Source organism: Bubalus kerabau, chromosome 22 (genome assembly GCF_029407905.1).
Source record: "Bubalus kerabau isolate K-KA32 ecotype Philippines breed swamp buffalo chromosome 22, PCC_UOA_SB_1v2, whole genome shotgun sequence".
In the NCBI taxonomy this organism is placed as follows: Eukaryota; Metazoa; Chordata; class Mammalia; order Artiodactyla; family Bovidae; genus Bubalus; species Bubalus kerabau.
This window is the reverse complement of record NC_073645.1, coordinates 21613257-21634914: the sequence shown is the minus strand read 5'-3', so window position 1 is coordinate 21634914 and position 21658 is coordinate 21613257. Positions and strand designations below refer to the sequence as shown.

Genomic DNA, 21658 nt, shown 5'->3' with positions numbered 1-21658 from the left:
ATTTGGGGAAATGAGCTCATGAACTGCTCAGGCCCCCTGCCCTCCACCACCATATGCCTCATTCCCATGTGGCCTCAGAAGAAGCAAGAATAGAATAAGGCTGTCAAAGTAGCACCATAATGAGTGTGAGCCCTGGGACTTTCCTGGTGGTCCGGTGGCCAAGACTCCACACCCCCAATGCAGGGGGCCCAGGTTTGATCCCTGGTCAGGGAACTAGATCCCACATGATACAACGAAAAAAGATCCATCGGGCTGAACCTAAGACCTCATGCAGCCAGATGAATAAATATATAAATAATTTTTTTTAAATAGTGTATAGAGCCCTGAAGCCTATTTCCTCAGTCCTAACACAAAAAGAGGTTCCTCAGGGGCTGGGACAGCCCCCCACTGGCTCCTACCCAGCTATCTATTTACTTTTAGTTTCTGCTGTACAGCAAAGTGCATCAGTTACATATATATCCACTCTTTTTAAATTTCTTTCCCATTTAGGTCACTACAGAGCATTGAGTAGACTCCCCTGGGCAGCAGGTTCTCATTAGTCATCTATTTTATATATAGTAGTGTATATATGACAGTCTCAATCTCCAAATCCATCCCACCAATCTTCCATTCCACCCCTTCTTCCCTTCGTGGCAACAGTTTTTTTTCTACAACTGTGACTCTGTTCTGCTTTGCAAACAAGTTCATCTGTACCATTTTTACAGATTCCATGTATAATCGATACTACATGACATTTGTCTTTCTCTTTCTGACTTACTTCACTTTATATGACAATCTCTAGTTTCATTCAAAGCCACGCCAAATGGCTTTATTTCATTTCTTTTTATGACTAAGTAATATTCCACCGTATATATGTACTATATCTTCTTTATCCATTCCTCTGTCGATGGACATTCAGATTGCTTCCGAGTTCTGTCGACTGTAAATAGTGCTGCAATGAACATCGGAGTGCAGGCATCCTTTCAAATTATGATTTTCTCCTCTGCACAGGAGTAGGATTGATGTAGGTTGCTCTGTTTTTAGTTTGTTTTTTTTTTTAAACTTTACAAAATTGTATTAGTTTTGCCAAATATCAAAATGAATCCGCCACAGGTATACATGTGTTCCCCATCCTGAACCCTCCTCCCTCCTCCCTCCCCATTCCATCCCTCTGGGTCGTCCCAGTGCACCAGCCCCAAGCATCCAGTATCGTGCATCGAACCTGGACTGGCAACTCGTTTCATACATGATATTTTACATGTTTCAATGCCATTCTCCCAAATCTTCCCACCCTCTCCCTCTCCCACAGAGTCCATAAGACTGTTCTATACATCAGTGTCTCTTTTGCTGTCTCATACACAGGATTATTGTTACCATCTTTCTAAACTCCATATATATGCGTTAGTATACTGTATTGGTGTTTTTCTTTCTGGCTTACTACAGCTCAACTCCAGAAAAATAAATGTTTTTAGTTTTTTAAGGAACCTCCATACTTTTTTACATAGTCCACCCAACTCTTTAATATGTGGGGTGGGGGGTGGTGCTTTGCAGTCAGACCACAATTTGAGGCTCAGCATTGCCACTTAACAATCTTAGGTAAATGGCTTAAGCCCCTAAGCCCCAGTTTCTCTCTCAAAGAGTCTATCTTCCTTACATGACTATGGAAAGGACCAACTGAGCTAACGTGAATGAAGCACTCGGCAGTTCTTTGGATTTCCCTCTTCTCCCTGGAATGGAGGAAGGAAGACTAAGGTCCAAATTATATTGGGGGGTGGGGGTGGCATGCAAGTGGGACACAGGGAAGCCTGGGTTCTTTCTTTTTTAAAATATCCTTTGCCAGAGCCAATTCTTTTCTCCCCTAGGGCCGTCACTTCTTTGCTGGTTTTCCACTGTCTTATAAAGCATTTTATACTTAATGTCACAATTGTCTTCTGGGGTGTGGCTTATTGAGGATTTGCAGTGGTCATGCCCTGTAATTACCTGGATGATGATGGTGGCGATCATGGTGGTGGCGAGGACGAGGAGGAGGAGGAAGATAGTGGTGGTGATGGTGGTGATGGTGATGGCAGTGTTTTTATTGTTCATTGAATTTAACATGAGCCAGGTATTGTTCTAAGTACTTTATTTACATTATCTAGTTTAATCCTCACAACAACCTGATAAATAGGCGGTCATTCTCATTATCCCATTTTATACACAAGAAAAAGACAAATTCATGACTTGCCCAAGTTCATCCCAGGCCCGGGATGTTGCTGGCTAGCTCCTGACCCTGCTGCTTGGCAGTCATCTCTTTGCCTTAAGAATGTAGCTGGAGGCTGAGCCCCCAGCCCTACCATATGCACTGGCCCACCCTTCTCTTTGCCACCATTATCAGACTCAAGTCAGGTCATCTCCCGGGGTGGGGGCAGCTCCTGAGGGAGGAGGCACTCAAGCTAACAGTCCTTAGCAAGAGCCCTTTGTAGCCCAAACTCACCCTCCCAGTGGCTCTAGGATGATCTGGGGGTAGAGTTGGGTGTGCAGATGACAAGATGGTGAATTGAAGACCGTTTGCTCGATGGAGACCAGTGCCCTCAATGCAGAACCTCTCTGTTTTCTATTTGTCTGGTAACTCCTCCACTTCTGCCCCTTCTTCTCCCTCTCAAGCCCAAATGTGCCCCCTTCCTGGGACTGAGTCTGTGGCCCTGGGCTTTCCGTTTTACTCCAGCTCCAGCCTCCTTTCCCTGCAAACTGCCATCGTCATGTCCAGCGAGCTCTTGGGCATGCCTTCTTGGCCACCTTATGATCCCCGAAAATGCCAAGCTCCTGCTCCCACCCCAGCTGCTCCAAAGCCCCGCTTCCCTCACTCCCCCACACGGTGGACTTGCTCTGACCCCCCGCACCTGGCCACGCCCTCCCGCCCTAGCCTCTGGAACCCAGCACTTGTCCCCACTTTCCCTGTTACCTCTCGTGCCTGAGCTACTACAGAAGTGGCCTCCCCACTTCACTATCTCCCTTGTGAGCCCACACCTCACCCCACTGCCAGGTGAATCTTCCAGAAACATTGTCTTCCCCAGATCAGAAACCACCCGTGCCCCCTTCAGCCTCAGTGCTGGATTAGCGGCTCTCTCCTGGCCTGCCTTGCTTCTCCTCCTGCCCCTGCACAAACCCTCCCCTCTAGGCATATTCAGTGTCCCCTCTATGTCTTTGTCTAAGTTTCCCTTCCTGCCCTTAGCACTCTCCCTCCCCCTCTCTATCTGATGAGCCGTGGGTGCGGTGCTCAGAAGTGCAGGCTTCGGAGTCAGAAAGACCTGGGTTTGAATCTGTCTGCACCACACACTGGCTCTTGGGGAATTAACCTCTCTGCCCCTCGATTTTTCCATCTGTAAAATGGGGCTACACCACTTCTCAAGGCAGTGTGAGATTCAGGCAAGATGATGATTGTAAAAAAAAAAAAGTGCTTCGTGCAGAGCCTGGCTGTACTAAGTGCTCTGCACGCTGGAGTTGTGCTATCGTTCCTCTGATGCTTCCCGTCCCGGTTCAGGTGCCTCCTCTGTCATGAAGCCCTCCCCGATCACTGTGACTGACTTCACAGCATCTCCGGATGTACTATCCTATCATCTCTGTGGGGCTCTTCTAGTTGTGGGATCATAGGCAAGTCCCCTTGCCTCTGGTGCCTCGGGTCCTTCATCTGTAAATTGATCTTGAAAATAGTACTTGCCTTGTAGGCTTGTGGCAAGTGTTAATGAGTGAATGTATGTGAAGCTCATGGCATATAGAAATCACCATAGGAATGTTAAGTAGTTTTATTTTTACTACAGTCCCATGGCATCTCCTTTTTGTAACCTTCCTATCTGCTAATGAACTGTAAGTGCCCCAAGTCAGGGACCGAGACTCCTACTTTGCTGGGGCCTCTCCAGCATGAGCAGGGAGTGGTGGGCCCCTGAGCCTCCTCCACTGGGCCGTCCCACTATCTTGCCACCTGGCAGCAACTGCCCTTTCCATTGGGCTGGCTTCCCAGGTGATGCTAGTGGTAAGGAACCCACCTTCCAATGTAAAAGACATGAGAGACCAGGTTCAATACCTGGGTTGGGAAGACCCCCTGGAGGAGGGCATGGCAATCCACTCCAGTATTCTTGCCTGGAGAATCCCCATGGACGGAGGAGCCTGGCAGGCTACAGCCCATGGGGTCCCAAAGAATCAGACACAACTGAAGTGACTTAGCACACACACACTGAGGCCTTCAAAGCTCCCTTAGTGCTAACATGCCAGATTCTGGGTAGGATTGTGCCTCACAGGGGATGTGACCTCCAGAGCCCCCTACCCTGCCCTTGAACGCCCTCTGTTTCTCCCAGGCCTCTGCTTTCTAGGAATCTCCCCCCAGGACCCAGGAGAGGCCCTCTGCCCTCTCCTTCCCAAGCTGCTGCCCCTGACTCGGTGAGGGACCCTAGGGCAGAGTGCAGCTACAAGGAGCCGGAAGGTAGGATTACTCGCTGACATGGGCCAGGGGCCAGTGCTGGGTGTTTATTGCCAGTGCCATCGACCCGCACAGCTCGCTGTTTATCTGTCTTCCTGACACACCTAATTACCCAGGTTGCAGCTGCCAGAGCGTTTGCTCTTCCTAAATCACAGGCTCCCATCCCTCCTGTCGCCCAGGCCTCCAGGCCTCTGCCTGCAGAAGGCCTGCCATTGATTTTGCCGTTCCCATTTATGATCTACAAGGCTCTGCATCACTGTTGCACATTTTACCTTAATTAGTTTATTCTTTGGGGCATCCCCGGTCAGCTCAGAAGCCAGGAGACTGGAACGAGGGAAGAGGCTAACGTGTCACCCTAACGCCTCTGGCCACAAAGCCCAGCATCTGGCCCCATGTCAACACCCCAGGGCAGCAATTTGCACAGAACAGGGCTAGCTCTGCAGGATGCTAAGAGGTGAGCTGCAAAAAGGGGTGCCATGGCTGAGTACGTTTGGGAAAGGCTGGCTTACATGAAATTAAGCCTGTAATATACTGCAAGACTTTTCAAAGTTTTGATAGACTGATGTCCACTGAGAATCTCCAAGTGGGGGATGAAAGGCGCAGTCTTTCCTGAGCTCAGATAATCATGAAATCTTTTCTCCAGGCAGCTCACAGAGACCAGGTTCCACTAAGCACACTTTGGGAAATGTGAGCAGGAAGAATCGGGGGTAATTAGGCAACTAGAGGGGGGATCAAGTCACCCTGGGCTCCTTTTTTTTCCCTCTTGCCTAGCTAAGGCAGGGACTCAGAGGTTTGAGAAAATTTTCCCACTGTATGCAGAGGTGCCCATCAGAGGTCTGCAGAGCCCCCACTGCCGGAGCTGCTTTCTCACCCAGCCCAAGCTTTGGTTGAGTTTAATCCTTGGTCACATTTCAGGGGGAACTAGACAAGCTGCTGCTGCTGATGCTAAGTCGCTTCAGTCGTGTCTGACTCTGTGCGACCCCAGAGACAGCAGCCCGCCAGGCTCCCCCATCCCTGGGATTCTCCAGGCAAGAACACTGGAGTGGGTTGCCATTTCCTTCTCCAATGCATGAAAGTGAAAAGTGAAAGTGAAGTCGCTCAGTCGTGTCCGACTCCTAGCGACCCCATGGACTGCAGCCTACCAGGCTTCTCTGTCCATGGGATTTTCCAGGCAAGAGTACTGGAGTGGGGTGCCATTGCCTTCTCCGAGACAAGCTGAGGTGTAGTCTAAAGAGGCCCTGGTTTGACAGAGAAGAGCAAGGGTCGCTCGCTATTGTGAAGGCTGGGCATCCGGAAGCTGCAGAACCATCCTTGGAGGCCCCCCAGGCATTAGAAGGCAATGATAAGGCTGCCACTTGCCTGGGGAACAGCCGTGAGTACGGCAGTCCACAGTTCCTCTCCCGCAGTCCTGAAACCCAGAACACTCTGAAAGCCTCAAGTGCTTTTTTTAAGTTTGTGGGAAAGTGAATTGATAGCAAAACCTGTCCTGAGCTGATGTGAGCTATTTAGGGGCTTTATTTATCCCACTTGGTGTGATATTCATATATTTCACTGCAGAAATATTAATGTGTTTAATTACAGGGTGTTGCCCTGGTTCCTGCTGGGGGTGTTATATAATAAACAGGGTGTGCATTGTGTTACCTTTCTGAAATGTGAAAGGGAAAATAATCTAAGTTTCTAAACATATCTGTTCCCCAGGGATTGTGACAAGGGCCTAGAGACCCAGGTGGTGCAGAGCAGCCAAGGGCCGCAGAGTTTTCCCCTGCAGTTCCCACAGCCATGCTGGGAGTGGGAGCCCAGCTGTTACCCCCAACTCTCAGATGAAAAAACCAAGGCCCTAAGAGGATAAAGAACTGGCTTAGGCAAATGGGAGTCAGAGCTAGACTTGGGCTCGGGCAGAGTCCACACCTGCGCTTCTGTCCTGATCGGGCTCCTCGGGAGTCCCAGTGGGCACCACCCCCAACCACAGTAGCTCTGGCAGACCCCCAGGAGCCCCAGTGGGCCCCCGGCAGCCACAACTGCTCTGTGCAGACCCTTGGGAGTCCCAGTGGGCACTCCCCCACCAGCCACAGACACCTGCAGGACTCCTGGATCTGCCTCCCGTTCCATTTGGGAAGGGCCTTCCCCTTCATGGAAACCGGTCTCTGCACGCCCAGGAGGGTCAGGCCAGGTGGCGTGGCTCAGTCCCCGGGCCAGCTCCCCAGAGTCCGGCAAGTGTCCCTGAGGTCAAGTCCAGGCCCTACAGAGAATGCACCTTCCCCTGTGGGTCCCCGTGGTCTTAGGAGGGCCCCATGTGAGGCCACTCAGAGGGCAGCCTTTGTCCCCCAGAGTCAGAGCCCCCTGGGGACCCTTCCAAAAACAGCCCTCACCAGAACATGCTCACATTCATGCACACACCCCCTCCCTGTCACACGCATTCTCACACTCATTCAATCTCACACTTACACTCACTCATTTTTACTCACTCTTATTCTCATACACCCACTCACTCCTGCTTATTCCTACACACTTTCACACACTCTCTCACATACTCAGACACTCTCAACACGCCCATGCAGTGCAGGGCTGAAGTCCCTGAAGCACCTCAGAGGGTCTCCCATCTATGAAACCAGAACAGTCATTTCTGTCGAGGACCACCCCCAACTCTGGGGGCGCTGTGCGCAGCCTCTGACCTGAGTTATCTCATTTATCCCTCGAGTTAAAGTGGAATGTAGTTATTATCGTTATCCCCATTTCCAAATAAGGAAGCTGAGGCTCAAATTGCCCACAGTCAACAACTAAATCCTGAAAGAGTCTCTGTAGAACCAAGCCTGAGACTCAGGCCAGTTTACTCAAAACCCCAAGTTTTAGCTGCCGCATCACCTGCTCCCCTCAGTCTGAGCCCGTTGCCTCTCCACTAACCCTTGCCCCATGAGTGCTGACCCCACTGCCATCCAGGTTTCTCGGGCTGTTGGTGATACCCCTGTCAGAGCTCAACTCCCAGCCCCGCCCTCCGTCTGGACTTTGAGACCCACCCACTGACCAGGACCATTTCTTCTGAGACCCACATCAGGCTCTGTGATTCTGCAGAGCATGCAGGGAGCAGCTCCTGGAGAAAGAGACATTCTTGGTTGAGTCTGGATGTGAAATACTGGCGATCCCAGGATGTCCCTCCTGGTGCCGCAGAAGCGTGGTGCAGACCGTGAGATCCTGCTATTGAGGATCAGCTCTGACACACACTAGCGGTCACACTTCTTCTTAAGTTCCTGAGGCCTGGGCTGGCCATCTTCATAAGCTTCAGTGTCTTCTCTCAATTGAGAATAACTGGGTGTCCCCAGGAGAGGGGTCCCCACTGCCTGAGGGCTGTGAGGAGCGTTCACCGCGCAGCAGGTGACCCGTCCACCTGCGGCCCCAACACCTGGGGCAGGCACCCCACCGACCACCAGCCCTCTCTTCCGTCCTGTCTCCAGGGGTGGCCACGTACACGGACAAGTTGTTCAAGTTCCGCAATAACCGCTGGGAAGACATCCTGAGTGACGAGGTCAATGTGGCCCGCGGCGTAGCCAGCCTCTTTGCCGGGCGCTCTGTGGCCTGCGTGGACAGGAAGGTGAGTCCAGGGGAACATGGGGACCTGGGGAGAAGGGAGGCAGCGTGATGGCCAGGAGGAAGCGCCAGCAGACATCCCCAGACAGAGCGTGGCTCCCAAGGGCAGAGCTCAAGGCCACTCCCAGGGCCTTGCACAAAGTAGATGCTAACATACTTTCACATCCTTTCTCCCCTGAGGCCCTCCCGGCAACCAGGGGGTGTCATCATTGTGTCTGCTGGACAGAGGACACTGAGCCCGAGCATGGGGCAGGGGCCTGCCTGAGGACCCAGAATGGATTGGTGGTGTGGCTCAGACGTGACTCAGAGTCAGTCAGCTCATAACCTTGTGTTCGTTCATTCAACTCAACTCATTTATGAAGTGCCAACTATATGCCAGGCACTGAGCCATCAGGCCCCCTCCCCCATAAATATTTATGGAACAAATGAAGGCATAGCAAAGGGGCTCATGAGCGGGTGAGTGGAGGGTTGCCTGAATGTACAGTACCATTCAAAGCACCATCGATACCTTCCTGCCCTGCTGGTCCACCCAGCACACAACTGCTCAACTCAAAGTGTCGGGGAGAAAGGCCAAGTGAGGAGGGAAGAAGCAGCTGCAACCATCCGTCCTGTGAGGGGGCCCCGCCCGGGCATCCCAGCCAACCCAGCCAGAGCCAGAGCGTGGCGTGGCGGTGATTCATCCCTCCTGTCACCTGCTCCCCTGCCGCCCCTCCTTGGCTTTTACAAAACATCATCACTAAATCAGGGACCCAGCTGCTGCCCAGCTTCCAGGGGACCGTCTCTGGCCCCCATTGTGGGAGTCGGGGCGAGGGGGCCAACTCATTCGGGATTTGAGATGGCACCAAGGGGATTGGGGATTCAGAGTGAATCTTCACAGCAGGGGCCTCCAGGCCTTGGGGAAAGGCAGGTGCCAGGTATAAATATTTATTTCTTAACAAGCTGGTGCTGGGAAGAGCAGCCAAGCTGGGCTGTGAAGCCACATTTAGCCCTGACCTGAATCTGTGCCACCTGGACTCCCGCCTGGTGGGAGGAAAGGGGAGGAGGCTCCATGAGAGCCCCAGGGAGTGGGGAGGATCTGGGGGGCGGGGAGGGGCACCAGGCCTGGCCTCTGAGAGGCCTCTTCCGTCTCCTCCTGGCTTCCAGTCTCCTTAGCCCCTTCAGGACCAGGGCGCCCCACACCCAGCTAAGGCGGGAACCTTCTCAGCACCGGTAGGAGGGTCTGAAGGTTAATCACAGAGAGATACACTCTGTCCTAACAAGGTCACCTACACACCCACGCACTTAACCACAGGACAGAGGCACCATGTGAAGTGCAAAAAGAAAAAAGGGGAAAAAAAGACACTTTGGCATGAAGCACAGTAGGCAGGCACTTAGCGGCTCGCTCACTCCCTACTCAGACCCAGCCTCAGGGAACTAGAAAGCGCCGGTCTGTCATCAGAAGAGGGGCTACTGTTTGTGTTCAGCCACCACCTAGGCAACCCCCGAGGCCCGAGAACTGTGGAGAGGTCAAGGCTGAGTGGAAGCTGAGAGACAAGGAAGCAGTGTGGTGCAGGAAAACACGAGAGCAATCGTAACACTAGGAATATAATATTAACAGAACACTAATAATAATAGCTATTATGCTTATTAAACTAACCCCGTGCCAAGCTCTGTGCTAAGTGATTTCCATTCATCATCTTACTGAATTTTCAAATAAGCCAATGAGGTAAATGCTGTCATTATCCCCATTTTACAGATAGGGAAACTGAGGCTTCTAGCACTTAAGCAGCTGACCTTGTTATCATATAGCAAGTGACAGGTAGAGCCAGAAATTGAGTCCTGCCTAGCTGAAAACAATCAGACACCTTTTTACCTCCCTGCTACCCTGCCTTTGGGTAAACCTGTACCAAATACACATTTCTAACCACAGGCTCTGTTACAGCCTTTGACTTCCTCCTCCCTCAGCCCCACAGCCCCTAGCTGGGGCCTGTTAGTGTACCTGATTGGTGGTCTCTGGACCAGCAGCATCAGTGTTGTTAGAAATGCAGATTCTCAGGCCCCGCCCTCCAGATCTACCCATCAGAACCACTGGGGGTGGGGCCCAGCAGCCTGGGTTTCAACTAGGCCCAAACGTGACTCTGATGTATGCTAAGCTCGGGAGCTTTGCGCCAGGTAAAAGTCTCAAACCCTACAGTATGCTGTTCTCTCCGTCTCCCCTCGCAGCCCTCATCCATTCTCTGCCCCTCACCTGGAACACCACTGCCCTTCGTCTTCAGCTGCCTCATCACTCATCCACCTTTCTGGATCCAGCCCAAAGCCGATCTCTTACAAGAAGCGTTCCCTGATCGATAATGATTATGCCTCATGTTTATATAGCATTTTTATCTTTTCAAAGTCCTTTCACATGCGTTGTCTCATTTCATCTTCTCAACGACCCTGCCAGGAAGCAGGAGGGTTATGATTCGCATGTAACACATGAGGAGGTGCAGCCAAAGTGGGTGAGGAACCTGCCCAAGGACGTACAGCCAGTTAGGGGCAGAGCTTGGACTAGGATCCAGACTGACAGCCCTAGACCAGTGGTTTTCAGGGTGTGGTTCCTGAAACAGCTGCACCAGCTTTACCTGGGAACTTGTTAGAAATGCAGATTTGAGGGCACCCTCCAGATCCCCTGAATCAGAAACTCTGGGGATAGGACCCAGCATCCAGGTTGCTTTCACAACCACCACCCCCCTGCCTGCTGCCAGTTGATTCTGAGGTAGACTAAAGGATGGGTAACACTGCCCTGGACCCAAAGCTGCAGAAACATCTTCCTTCCCCTGGAATCAGCTCCCCCACCCACAATTACCGTGGTCAAGTTCACATGTGACTTTCTGCAGTCTTCTAGAACTGTAACACATCTACAATTTTTCTGTTTTGTCAACCCAATACACTGATGTAAGGAATTAGGTATAACCACATTTTATAAATATCCTGATTTCTAGCAGAGTGCATTTCAGTTCATTTGGGCTTAATTGCTCATTTGTCGATGCGATTGCTAACAGCTGGTAGGGTCAGGCAGCGTCACAGTAAAGGCGCACTTTCCCCTTTGGCCCCATCCATTCGCTCTTCATCCAGTCATTCCACACACGTACACCAAGCTCCTGGGATGGGCAAGCATCTTTCAAAGTTCTCCCTAACCACAAATGATGTTGTAAAGCAGTGCGACTCAGACTTCAGTTTTGCGTAGGGATCATATGGTGATCTTGTGAAAATGCAGGTTCTGATTCGGCAGGTCTGGGCTGGAGCCTGAGAGTCCGTATTTCTAGCATGCTTGCAGGTTACACTGATGCTGTTGGCCCAGGGACCGTTTTGAGTAACAAGACTCAGGTAGCCGAATCAGAATCTGCATTTTCACAAGATCCCCACATGATCCCTTCGCAAAACTGAAGTCTGAGTCACACTGCTTTACAACATCATTCAGGTAGCAGGCTAGAGACCCAGAGAACCAGAAATGAAGAGGCAGAAAAGTCTTTATGGAGCTGGAAACTGGAACAGCTCCAGTTTCCTCCCCCGACATGCCACACCTTGCGTTTTATATTCTGGGAACATTGAACAAACTGTTTGCAGCTTCCCAACACACGGTATACATCACTCTTTGTCTCATCTCTGTCTGGAAGGTTCTTTCCCCTCCACTTCACCCGGCCAAGACTCCTCTTAGAAAACCTCTTCTGAACTTTCTGTGGCCAGGCGCCCTTCCTCTGGGTTAGCAGCCCTTCTTCTGTGTACCCAGCGAACCCTGTCCCCACTCTTAACCAGACCTGTAATTGCTGACACGTCTGATTCCCCCAGGAGAACCTGAGCACCTTCCTTGCTTCACCTACCCGTTAGCCCCAGGTGGCTCTTAATCAACTTCCCCGAAGAAAATGGTTCCAAAGGGATACAGTGACCAGTTAGGTGAGAGAGGGCTCTCATGGGACCACTGGGGAAGAAATAAAAGAAAGTAAAGAAGGCTGAAAAGAGGGCAGCGACAGAGCGCACCATGCTGTCTTAAATTCAGCTGTTTCTCCCAGGTTGTTTTGTGCTCATGGCTTCCTTTGTTGTTGTTGTTTTTAATTTTATTTTTTATTGATGTATAGTTGATTTACAATGTTGTGTTGGTTTCAGGATACAGCAAAGTGATTCATCTATACATACATACATATATATATATTTTAGATCCTTTTCTCTTACAGGCTATTACAAAATATTAAGTATAGTTCCCGGTGCTATACAGTAGCTTGTCAGCTTCCTTAAAACCAGACTATAAGCAACCTAAGGACAAAGACTTTGTCTGAAGTACATTTATAACCCAGGACCTTGCACATTGTTGGAGCTCAAGAAATATGTACTGTCTGATTAATTGGAGGGAAATGCTGCAAGGGATAAGAGGAAAGCTAGAAAACTGATTGAGAAATTGTGTGGATCTCTTGGGGGAAAGAAAGCATCCATTGAAGAAATAACACCATTATAATAACAGGCAGGAAAGAATCTTTCATCAGCCATGTTTTGGACTAGAAAGGAGAATGAATACAGTAACAAGGAACTGGTGCCCAGGGCTTCTCCTGAATGCAAAGGGGAAAATATATATATATATTTGAGACACTGTTATAAAGGCAGAAGCAATATACAATTTCTTTCTGGTACAGGAAAAGCAAGGGGGTAGAAGTGGGAAGGAGGAGCCTGGCGTGGCCGAACCTCTTGTGCCATCCAAATTAAGGAGTGAAGAAGTATGGGGTGGGGATGGGGGAGGGAGATGGCTCAGGAATTTGCTTGTCATCTTGGCTGGAGCAAGCTTGAATGGGAGAGAGAGAGACTGAGAATAATGGGAATTGGTAGATCAATCAATCAGCAAATATTTATTGAGCAGCTACCCTGGCTGGCAGCTGGAGAGAGCTCAGCTGGAGGGAGGCACATTAGAAAATTGTCTATAAAAAGGTGGTTGTGGGGGAGAGGGAGGGATGTTCTTCTGGAACAGGAGAGAAGGGGAAGCACTGTGCTGTAGGACTCTGGGGGATCCCACACTTCGTAGCCTCTGTGAAAAAGCACCTCTGGAGCTGTGTCGTGCAAGGTCACGCACGCCAGACCCCAGGAGCAGAGCCCGAACCCCGAGAAAGAGCTATGGTCCTGTGAGTGGAGGGGGGATCTGCTTCCGGGCCCCCAGATGGTCCTGCTCACTGACCCTCCTTCCTTTCCCGCTCAGGGCTCCGGACGCTACTCCATCTACATTGCCAACTATGCCTACGGTAACGTGGGCCCTGATGCCCTCATCGAAATGGACCCTGAAGCCAGTGACCTCTCCCGGGGCATTCTGGCGCTCAGAGACGTGGCAGCTGAGGCTGGGGTCAGCAAATACACAGGTAGGCAGAGTGGAACAGGGGGGCCTATGAGCTGGAGGGGCTGGGGGCTGGGGGCTGGGGCTAGGCTTCAGGCCCTGCAAGGCTGAGTCTAATTCATCAGAGCCCACAGGAGAGGGTGGGTCTGTGCCCTGGGGAGGGAGGGTGAAGGTTTTATTCTATCCCACCACCCACAGACGGCTTCCTCCAAGGCCGCCTCTCCAGATGATGGGACATCTGGTGGGGTGGGCTTTGGCGGGCGCAGTGGGTGACGTCGGACATAGCCCAGAAGATCACCGCATCTTTCTCTCCTTGGAACCCCTTGCCCCATTCTCTGCTGTAACCCAAGCGATGGGTGAACAGGTTCTGTAGGAGAAAACTGACAAATCACAGAGGCCAAGATTTAAAGCATTTTTTATTGCCAAACAGCAGATGAAATTATTTACTTACACATAAGCAGCCAGGAATTGAGTGCTAAATCCCTAAGCTTCAGCTGGGTCCCGTCTCAGTAAACTGAGCTCAAAGAATTGTGTTCTTATTCCCAAACCTCTCCAGCACTTTTTTTTAAGGCACACTCCCCCCACATCTTTCAGGATGGGGGACCTATTGTCAGAGTCTCTGACAAGGAGATCTTTCTAGGGAAGGCTGTTTTTCTAATTCCAGCACGGCTGCTGACTAAACTCTGATAATCTGCCAATAGACTGCTGATGGCAGAGCAATCTAGTTCCTGTTTAGGATGCCAAAAATCAGGAAGCCAGAGCTGTACACAACTTCTCACGTGTACTCTGGCCTCATTGATACCCTACCTGCACCTTGAATGTAGAAATTCTCTGAGCAGTTGACCTTCCTGATATGTCCGTCCCAACTGGCAGTACAGAATTCCAAGTGGCAGCCTACCTGGTTCCAAATCTGGGGGCTGGAAGGATCCTTGATGGGTCATTTAGGCCACTCCCCTGCCTTCAGCCACCTGGGTAATGGCATAATCTCAAAGTCCTCCCCAGAAACGGTTGTCACGGCCTCCCCTGAGTTTACGATGCCTTTCTTTAGCCAGCCTTCCACCTCAGTGAAAGAGGGAGATTGATGTTAACCTGTCTGACAAAGTTTGTGGGAACAAATGACTAGACAATAAAATAGTTTACACAGCTCAAGCCCCATCAAAGAGTGCGAGAGCTCTGCATGGGAGCGAGCAGCAAAGAGGCTGAGTGTCAGCAATAAACCATGTTTTCCTAGGAAAAGGAATAAACATGCAGGAGCTTCAGCCTCGACTTGTACAGTCAATTTTTCTGAATAGTTCCCAGTTTTGCGCACTGGGCTGGCTTGGCAATTAAGTGCCTTGATCTGCAGAAGGAGGGTGGGCTGGGGAGATGAAGCGCTTGAACATGATGAGCTGGGAGGGAGGCAAGGTCTGGGAGCGAGGGCTGTACACAGAATCAAAGAATTCATAAGGTTGCAGCAGGGTATGAGCAAGAGGGGACATTGTTCACGCCAGCGGGCTGGCAGGGGCGCTGGCAGAACCAGGGGTGGGGAAGGAAGGCTGGCGGAACCAGGGATGTCTCCCAGACAAGACAGCTGAGGAGCACGGGTGGGGATGGGGGCACCGGGCAGCTGCCAGACTGCACTGGAGGGACCGGACAGCTCAAGGAAGGGACAGCAGTTTCTGTGGAGCGTGCAGGCAGGCCGGGGCAGCTGGCATGCCCAGAGGACACGTTAGAGCAGCTCTGCAGATTTCCAAGAGCCATTTGGCTGACAAGAACCTATTTGGCCCACCAAGTTACTATTCTGTCTACCCGCCTATTCCCAGCCCACCCTTTCCCTGCCCGCCAAGCCCCCCAATGCTACCCTGCAGCTCCCATAGTCACTCTGTTCACAACACATGGACATCTGGCTGGAAAATTTGCCCAGATGCCCCCTCAGGAATGGACCCCAAAGGTAACAGCCACCACCAGAGCCCAGCCTGATTGCCAAGGCTCTGACACATGGCCAAGGCTCAGCTCCAGGAGGGTGCCCTGGGCCCTGGGAGAGATGTAGACAGTGAGGAGCAGGGCCTGAACAGGCTGGGAGGGAAGCAAGCCTCGGCCAGCTGTGCAGTCAGAGAGCTGCATGTCCCTGGAGCCAAGGCACACAATACCCATCTGCCGGATGGACCACAGAGAACCTCCCGTTTGGAAAAGAACAAATCGAGGTCCAGAGAGGAGAAAGGACTTGCCCAAGGTCACACAGGAGGTTTACAGAGACACTAGCACTTAGAGCCCCAGCCGCTGATACCTAAACTACCAGAATCAGCTGACCTTTCAAACGACCTCCAGCTTGAGAATCCTGCTCCAGCATGCAAGACAGGAGGGGCTGGTGAAGAAGGAAGAGGTGCACCCACCAGAAACGCAGCCCCAGGGATTGGCCCTCTGGACTTTAATTGCGACTCCCGGTTTTTCTGATTGAAACAGCTGCCTGGCCTGGTCTGCTCAGGGAAGCAGGGGAGTTGGCCCGGGCATCCCGGGCTGCACGGCGGGCAATGGCGAAGCCCACACCCGGCTGTCGGGCTCCGCGGGAGGGGGAGGGGAGGCATCCTCTCCAGACACCCGACTCCGCCGCCGGCCGCCGCTCTGCTGGGTCACAGTGCCATCTAGCGGCCAGCGCGCCCGCTCTCGGGGGACTCGAGGGTCCCTGGAGGGCGGCGCAGCCCGAGCCTCCCATGAAGAGTTGAGCAGCGGGAAGACCACTCCCTGGTGGTTCCTGGTTCTCCTAGCCCCGGCTTCCCCAGCTGCCCGCAGCCTCTTATAGCCTGAACTGCCCTGCATGGGAATCCTAAGAACTAGTTCTCCGCATGGCCGAGAGCCTGTCAGGAACTCGAGGGGACCAAGAGTTTTGCAGCCACCTCTATGGCCCCCCAGTGATCTCAGACATGTCCCCAGGCCTCTCTGAGCACCTTAAATTAGCCCTCTAGCAGAGCTGCTAAGTAGCCAGGATCTGGAGCCAGAGTGCTGGGTGCAGATTTTGCTTCCACCACGTCCTCCTGCCCAGGCAATAGAGAGCAACTTATTAACCCCTCTGGGCCTCAGTTTTCTTGCCTGCAAAATGGGAATATTAAAATAGGTAAACATAGGGCATGCCTGGCACAGGGCCTGGCACACAGACAGTACACACAAGTGTAGCGGACATCAGCACCCTGCTCTGAGGTTCTGACAGAGGGATGCTGGTCATTTCCTGAGTGTAGGGAGCACAGCCATGTGCTTTGTTGCTTAGTTGTGTCCGACGCTTTGGGACCCCATGGGCTGTAGCCCCCCAGGCTCCTCTGTCCATGGGGATTCTCCAGGCAAGAATACTGGAGTGGGTTGCCATGCCTTCCTCCAGTGGATCTTCCCAACCCATGGATCGAACCCAGGTCTCCCACACTGCAGGTGAATTCTTTACTGTCTGAACACAGAGGGAAGCACAAAGCAAGCAGGACCGGCCCTTGCCCTGGAGGTATTCTCCATGTGCCTACCCTGGCATGTCCTCCAGGGCACAGGTGTGGGCATTTTAGCCCTATTCCTGCTGGAATCCATCTATTTTTCCCTTCTTCCCTCTGGACCCAGCCTGTCCCCAGCCTCTACTTCTTCTGAGGACCTATGTGATTTGGCCTCACCCTTTTAGGGAGCATCTGTCCAGGCTGCAAGGTGGTGATTAAGGAAGCCTCAAAAGAAATTTGGAAAGAAAATGAAGGTGGATTTACAATGTTGGGTGGAGAGTTTTGCTGTTGGCTGGGAGCAGTGTAGAACAAAGCAGCGGGCAGATCTGATTTATAGAAAGTCATTATTGGAGGAGACAGAGATGCCTAAAGCCCAGCTGAGGCCTTCTGGCGGATCCCCACTAGCCAGCTCCAGAGAAGGGGCGGTAGCCTGGGGACCTCGGAGCCTCCCGGGTTCCCAAGCGGGTGCTTGCTTTTCAGTGAGTGTGCAGCCAAATGTGTCAGCTGGGGACAGGCAAGGCTAGAGCGACAGACTCCTCAGCCAGGGCCTGGGACCCCCGGGGAGTGCAACCACAGGCCTGCCGGGGGTACCCAAAGCCCCAGCAAACACAGAGTGTCAGATGCATTAGATGATTGACAAGAAGGGACATCGTTTTTTATTTAAAGCAAGCACAGATGTATTACAGAATGCAAATGCAATCTTGGTATGCATTTTCTTCAGTGAAAACAACTGAGTTTTATTTTAATGTCGAGCGTATTATGGCTGGCCATTCTGGGGCCTTATCAAGAGTACAGACCCCTCTTCTAGGGAGAGGGAACTCGAGTAGAAATGTTTGAGAGCACTCTGTGGGGAGAGAGTGGCTCTGGAGTCACTCAGGCATGGGTTTCAGCTATGATCCATTGCCCCCTAGCTGAGATTACGCCTCTGTGAGCTTTGGTTTCCTCACCTAGAAAATGGTGAGGTGAGGTGAATCACACAAAACCTAGGACACGGGACTGAACCACAGAGCATCTCTTCCTGCCCCTCCTTTTCCAGCCCTCTCTTATGAAATAGCTTCTTCCAGCCCTGCCTGGGGGCAGGGCAGGGGAGCACATAGAGAAGGACTTCGCTCCTGCACCCACCAGGCACCCAAGGTTTGGAAATCCCCACCCAGCAGACAAGTGATGGGGGTTGTCCTCCCGCCCCTCCCCACCCCCTCAGTCTTCTGCAGGGACAGGCTGGAGGGATTAGGGACGAGTGGGAATATCCTTGTCTAACACCCTCCATCCTGGCACACTTGGAACCATTCCCAGCACCTGGACGGCTCTCACAAGGTCGGGGGTAGCAACACCAGCACCAACACCGTATTATTGTGTTAGAAGCTTCAGGAAATTTGGGCTGTTACCATCCTGCCCTTCTCACACCCCCTTCTCCAACACACACACACACACACACACACACACACACTGTTCATTCCTCCACCCCTTCATGCCACTGCTTTGCTACTTTTTTAATATCTTGGACGTTCTTGGCAGCCTGCAGGCCTTAGCATCCACTGGAATCATTAATCAGCAGAATAATCCCACAGGTCCAAGTTCCTTGTCTAACAGCCTCACGGCAGAGCCTCCATGGTGCGGACTGTGAATGGGCCCAGGAATCCACTCGGGTCCGGCTTGGAGGATGCCCTGAAAAGTAGGGCTGGAAGAAGCCTTGGAGACCTTCTCACCCCACCCCCACACCATTTCACAGGGAGGGAGACCAACGCCTGGAGGGCACAGTCCCCAAGTTCCTGCCACTCCAGGCAGTCCCTGGAGGCTCTTCCTTAGCACAGCGAATCCCCGGCCTCTTCATCCCGGCCCCTCTGCTGTACTGTTTGGGGTGGTGCAGCGGCGTGCCCCCAACTTCCTACAACCCTCTTTCCCTTCCCCAGCCTCAACCATGAGGGCTGCCCTCATGTGGTTTGAGAGATGGATTGTTGTTGTCAGTCACCCAGTCTTGTCCAACTCTTTGCAACCCCATGGACTGGAGTACGCCAGACCTCCCTGTTCCTCGCCATCTTCTAGAGTTTGCCCAAGTTCACATCCATTGAGGCGGTGATGCCATCCAGCCATTTCATCCTCCGATGCCCTCTGCACCTAAATTGGACTTGAGTCTGCATCTCCCTCCCAAGAGGTTTAGGGGTGCAGTTCTTAAGGGTGAGCAAGGCTTGCCCCGTGGGCTCAGAGCCACGGAGCTGGTCATCAAGGGGTGCCAGAAACCGACCAGAGAAAGAGGGGTCCACAGGAAAGCATTTTCCCCATGACCCTCTCTCCCACCCAGTCTGGTGGGCAGAGTGAGAAGCCTTCAGGGAGGGGTGGGGAGGGAGCCGCATTCATACTCAGCAGCAGAACAAGGAGGTCTTTGAAGCTTGAGAGTGTTAGCAAAATAAAGGGATATTTTTCTCCCAGCAGGTGGGAAATAGTGGTACTAATGAGTCTGTGGCACTTGACGTTTTTCCAAGGTACCTTCCAAATACCAGCACACTTAATACTTATGACAGCCGGGAAGGGGTTATTATTATCAGTCTCGAGTTATAGGTGAGAAACCAGATGCCTGGAAAGGCTCAGTGACATGCCCAAGGCCACACAACTCGAACTTCCTGACCAGCCCCCCATCTTTCCCACCACCAATGCGCCTCTCTAGCCCCAACTGCGGAGCTGCATGCCCCCCAGAGAATATTCTGGCCTCAAGTATAAAGGAATTAATTGATGTAAAGTGGAGTTTAACTCCCTATTGGGACATCATTTTCCAAGGCTGAATAAAGATGTTCCTAACTGCCCTGGGGTAGTCCCATAGGGTGTGTGCTAAACCTCAGAGGCCACGAAACAGGGTGGGTATGACAGAGAAGATGGGGCGAAGTCAGGAAAAGAGCTACGTGAGAAGGCAAGGTCTAGGCAAAAGATCCTTGCTAAATAACGGACCTCTGTCATTGACCGGGCATGGAGTGGGAGGGTCAGGCTACACTTAAGATGAATGGATTTTATTGGTCTGAAGAGCCCTTACACGACGGACCTGGGAGTAGTGTTCCCCTTTTGGCCTCAGAGAGGGGTGCAGGTACCTGGCTGCCCCTGCTTCAGATCCCCTTAGACCCTCCATCCTGAGTCTGCTACAGCTGGTGCCCAGGAGGCTAGTTCCCTGACTGTCGACTCACCTGCTCCCCAACTGTGTGGTGAACTTGCCAAGAAGGAGTTGTGGGTAACATCTCTGTTATGGTCCAGTTGCCATGGCAATAAATTGTCACTAATTAGTAGTGTGGTTACCATGGCAATTTTCTAGTAATTACAGGTTACAAATGGTGCAAGGCTTCAACCCAACCCAATTAGTTAATTAGAAAGATTTAGAAATTTGTCCAAGAGGGAAATAACCTGCTTTGGAGAAAATGAAGGGAATGTGTCACAGCTTGGGAGTCAGAGGCAGAGAGGAAATTGGAGGATGCTGGAGCAGGGGAAGAAGGATGGAGTTGCAGGGCAGCAAGTCCTGGAGCCCCACCTGGAATTGTTGGGGGTCCAGACAAAATGGAGGATTTCTCACCGAAGCCTGCTCCTGGGCTGGAGTCTGGCAAGACAAGGGCAGGACCAGCAACCACTTAGCGGCAACTCCTTGAATGAGCAGAAGAGGTGCCCAGGTAGTATAGTAGCCCAGCACCCTCCCTGCTGACTTAAGAAAAGAAAAGCATCTGAAAGCCCCATGCATGGCTCTCCTAATGAAAATGCCTGGCCTGTGCAACTTGGATGACACTCCCTGGAAGCATTGTGGATTCAGGGGCTCTGTTTTCATGAGGCTTGGGCTCGCTTTGAGAGTTAATTAGATTCCCTGGGGGGAATCGGGAGACACAGGGCCCAGAATGTGTTAACAAGGAGCCCCACAATGACCCCCATAGCAATGCCATTTGCCCCAGTCTGTTCCCCTGCCCCCAAAGCTGGCCCCTGGTGGGTAGGCTCCACAGGTGAGAAAGGTCCCATGATTTCCTCCGAGGACAAATCTCAGAGAAGGAAAGGGCCTGGGGACCAAGAAAACCTCCATCCCAAATTCAGTTCAGTTTAATCACTCAGTCATGTCCAACTCTTTGCGGCCTCATGGACTGCAGCATGCCAGGCTTCCCTGGCCATCACCAACTCCTGGAGCTTACTCAAACTCATGCCCATCAAGTTGGTGATGCCATCCAACCATCTCATCCTGTCGTCCCCTTCTCCTCCCACCTTCAATCTTTCCCAGCATCAGGGTCTTTTCAAATGGGTCAGTTCTTCACATTATCCATAGTAGAAACCTCTGCCTTGTCTGGAGGTGGGCTAATGAGGGAGCTTGGCTCAGCATCACTCAGGTCCACTGAGCTCTCATTTATTTATTTTTAAAAATCACATTCTTCTAAGTGCCCTAGTAAACAGCTGTTATTGTACTGAACAGCCCTTCAAAGCGGTACTTTCCAGACTTTTCCGTGCAGGTAAAGCCCCCAGGATCCTGTTCGAATGCAGGTCCTGGTTGGGTGAGTAGGTGCCTGAGATTTTGCATCTCTGACGAGCTCACAGGTAGCATACCAGCAGCTGGTCCACGGACCTGACCGAGTAGCAAGGCTGTAGGGCTCACAGAGACCTTTCACATCATTTGATCCTCTAAGTTTTCTCACCTCATTTGATTCTCTCAAAAGGCCTGAAAGAGAAAAGGCAGGGCACATTATCTGCATTTTATAGATGAGAATACTGAGGCTAACCAGGTAACATGAACTGCCCGAGGTCAAAAAAGCCAAGCTGGGACTAGAACCCACATCCTGGTCATGGTCAAGCTATTTCCCGCCCTGAACTTGGGGTGCGGATGGGGCAGAGGGAAGGCTTTCAGGGCTTTATTTGAAACTC

The 21658-nt window shown here is 51.8% G+C and overlaps 2 protein-coding genes across 2 annotated transcripts in view; one reads left to right on the top strand and one right to left on the bottom strand.

Moving 5' to 3' along the window:
* Positions 1-21658, top strand: part of CRTAC1 (cartilage acidic protein 1) — a 152747-nt gene that overhangs the window by 102036 nt on the left and 29053 nt on the right. Inside the window, exons 4-5 of the mRNA XM_055560312.1 lie at positions 7882-8018; positions 13212-13368. Coding sequence (XP_055416287.1) covers positions 7882-8018; positions 13212-13368 — 294 coding nt within the window. The remainder of the gene's footprint in view (positions 1-7881; positions 8019-13211; positions 13369-21658) is intronic.
* Positions 21139-21658, bottom strand: part of GOLGA7B (golgin A7 family member B) — a 74674-nt gene continuing 74154 nt past the window's right edge. Inside the window, exon 8 of the mRNA XM_055560319.1 lies at positions 21139-21455. Within this exon, the coding sequence (XP_055416294.1) occupies positions 21447-21455 (9 nt within the window). The 3' untranslated portion in view covers positions 21139-21446. The remainder of the gene's footprint in view (positions 21456-21658) is intronic.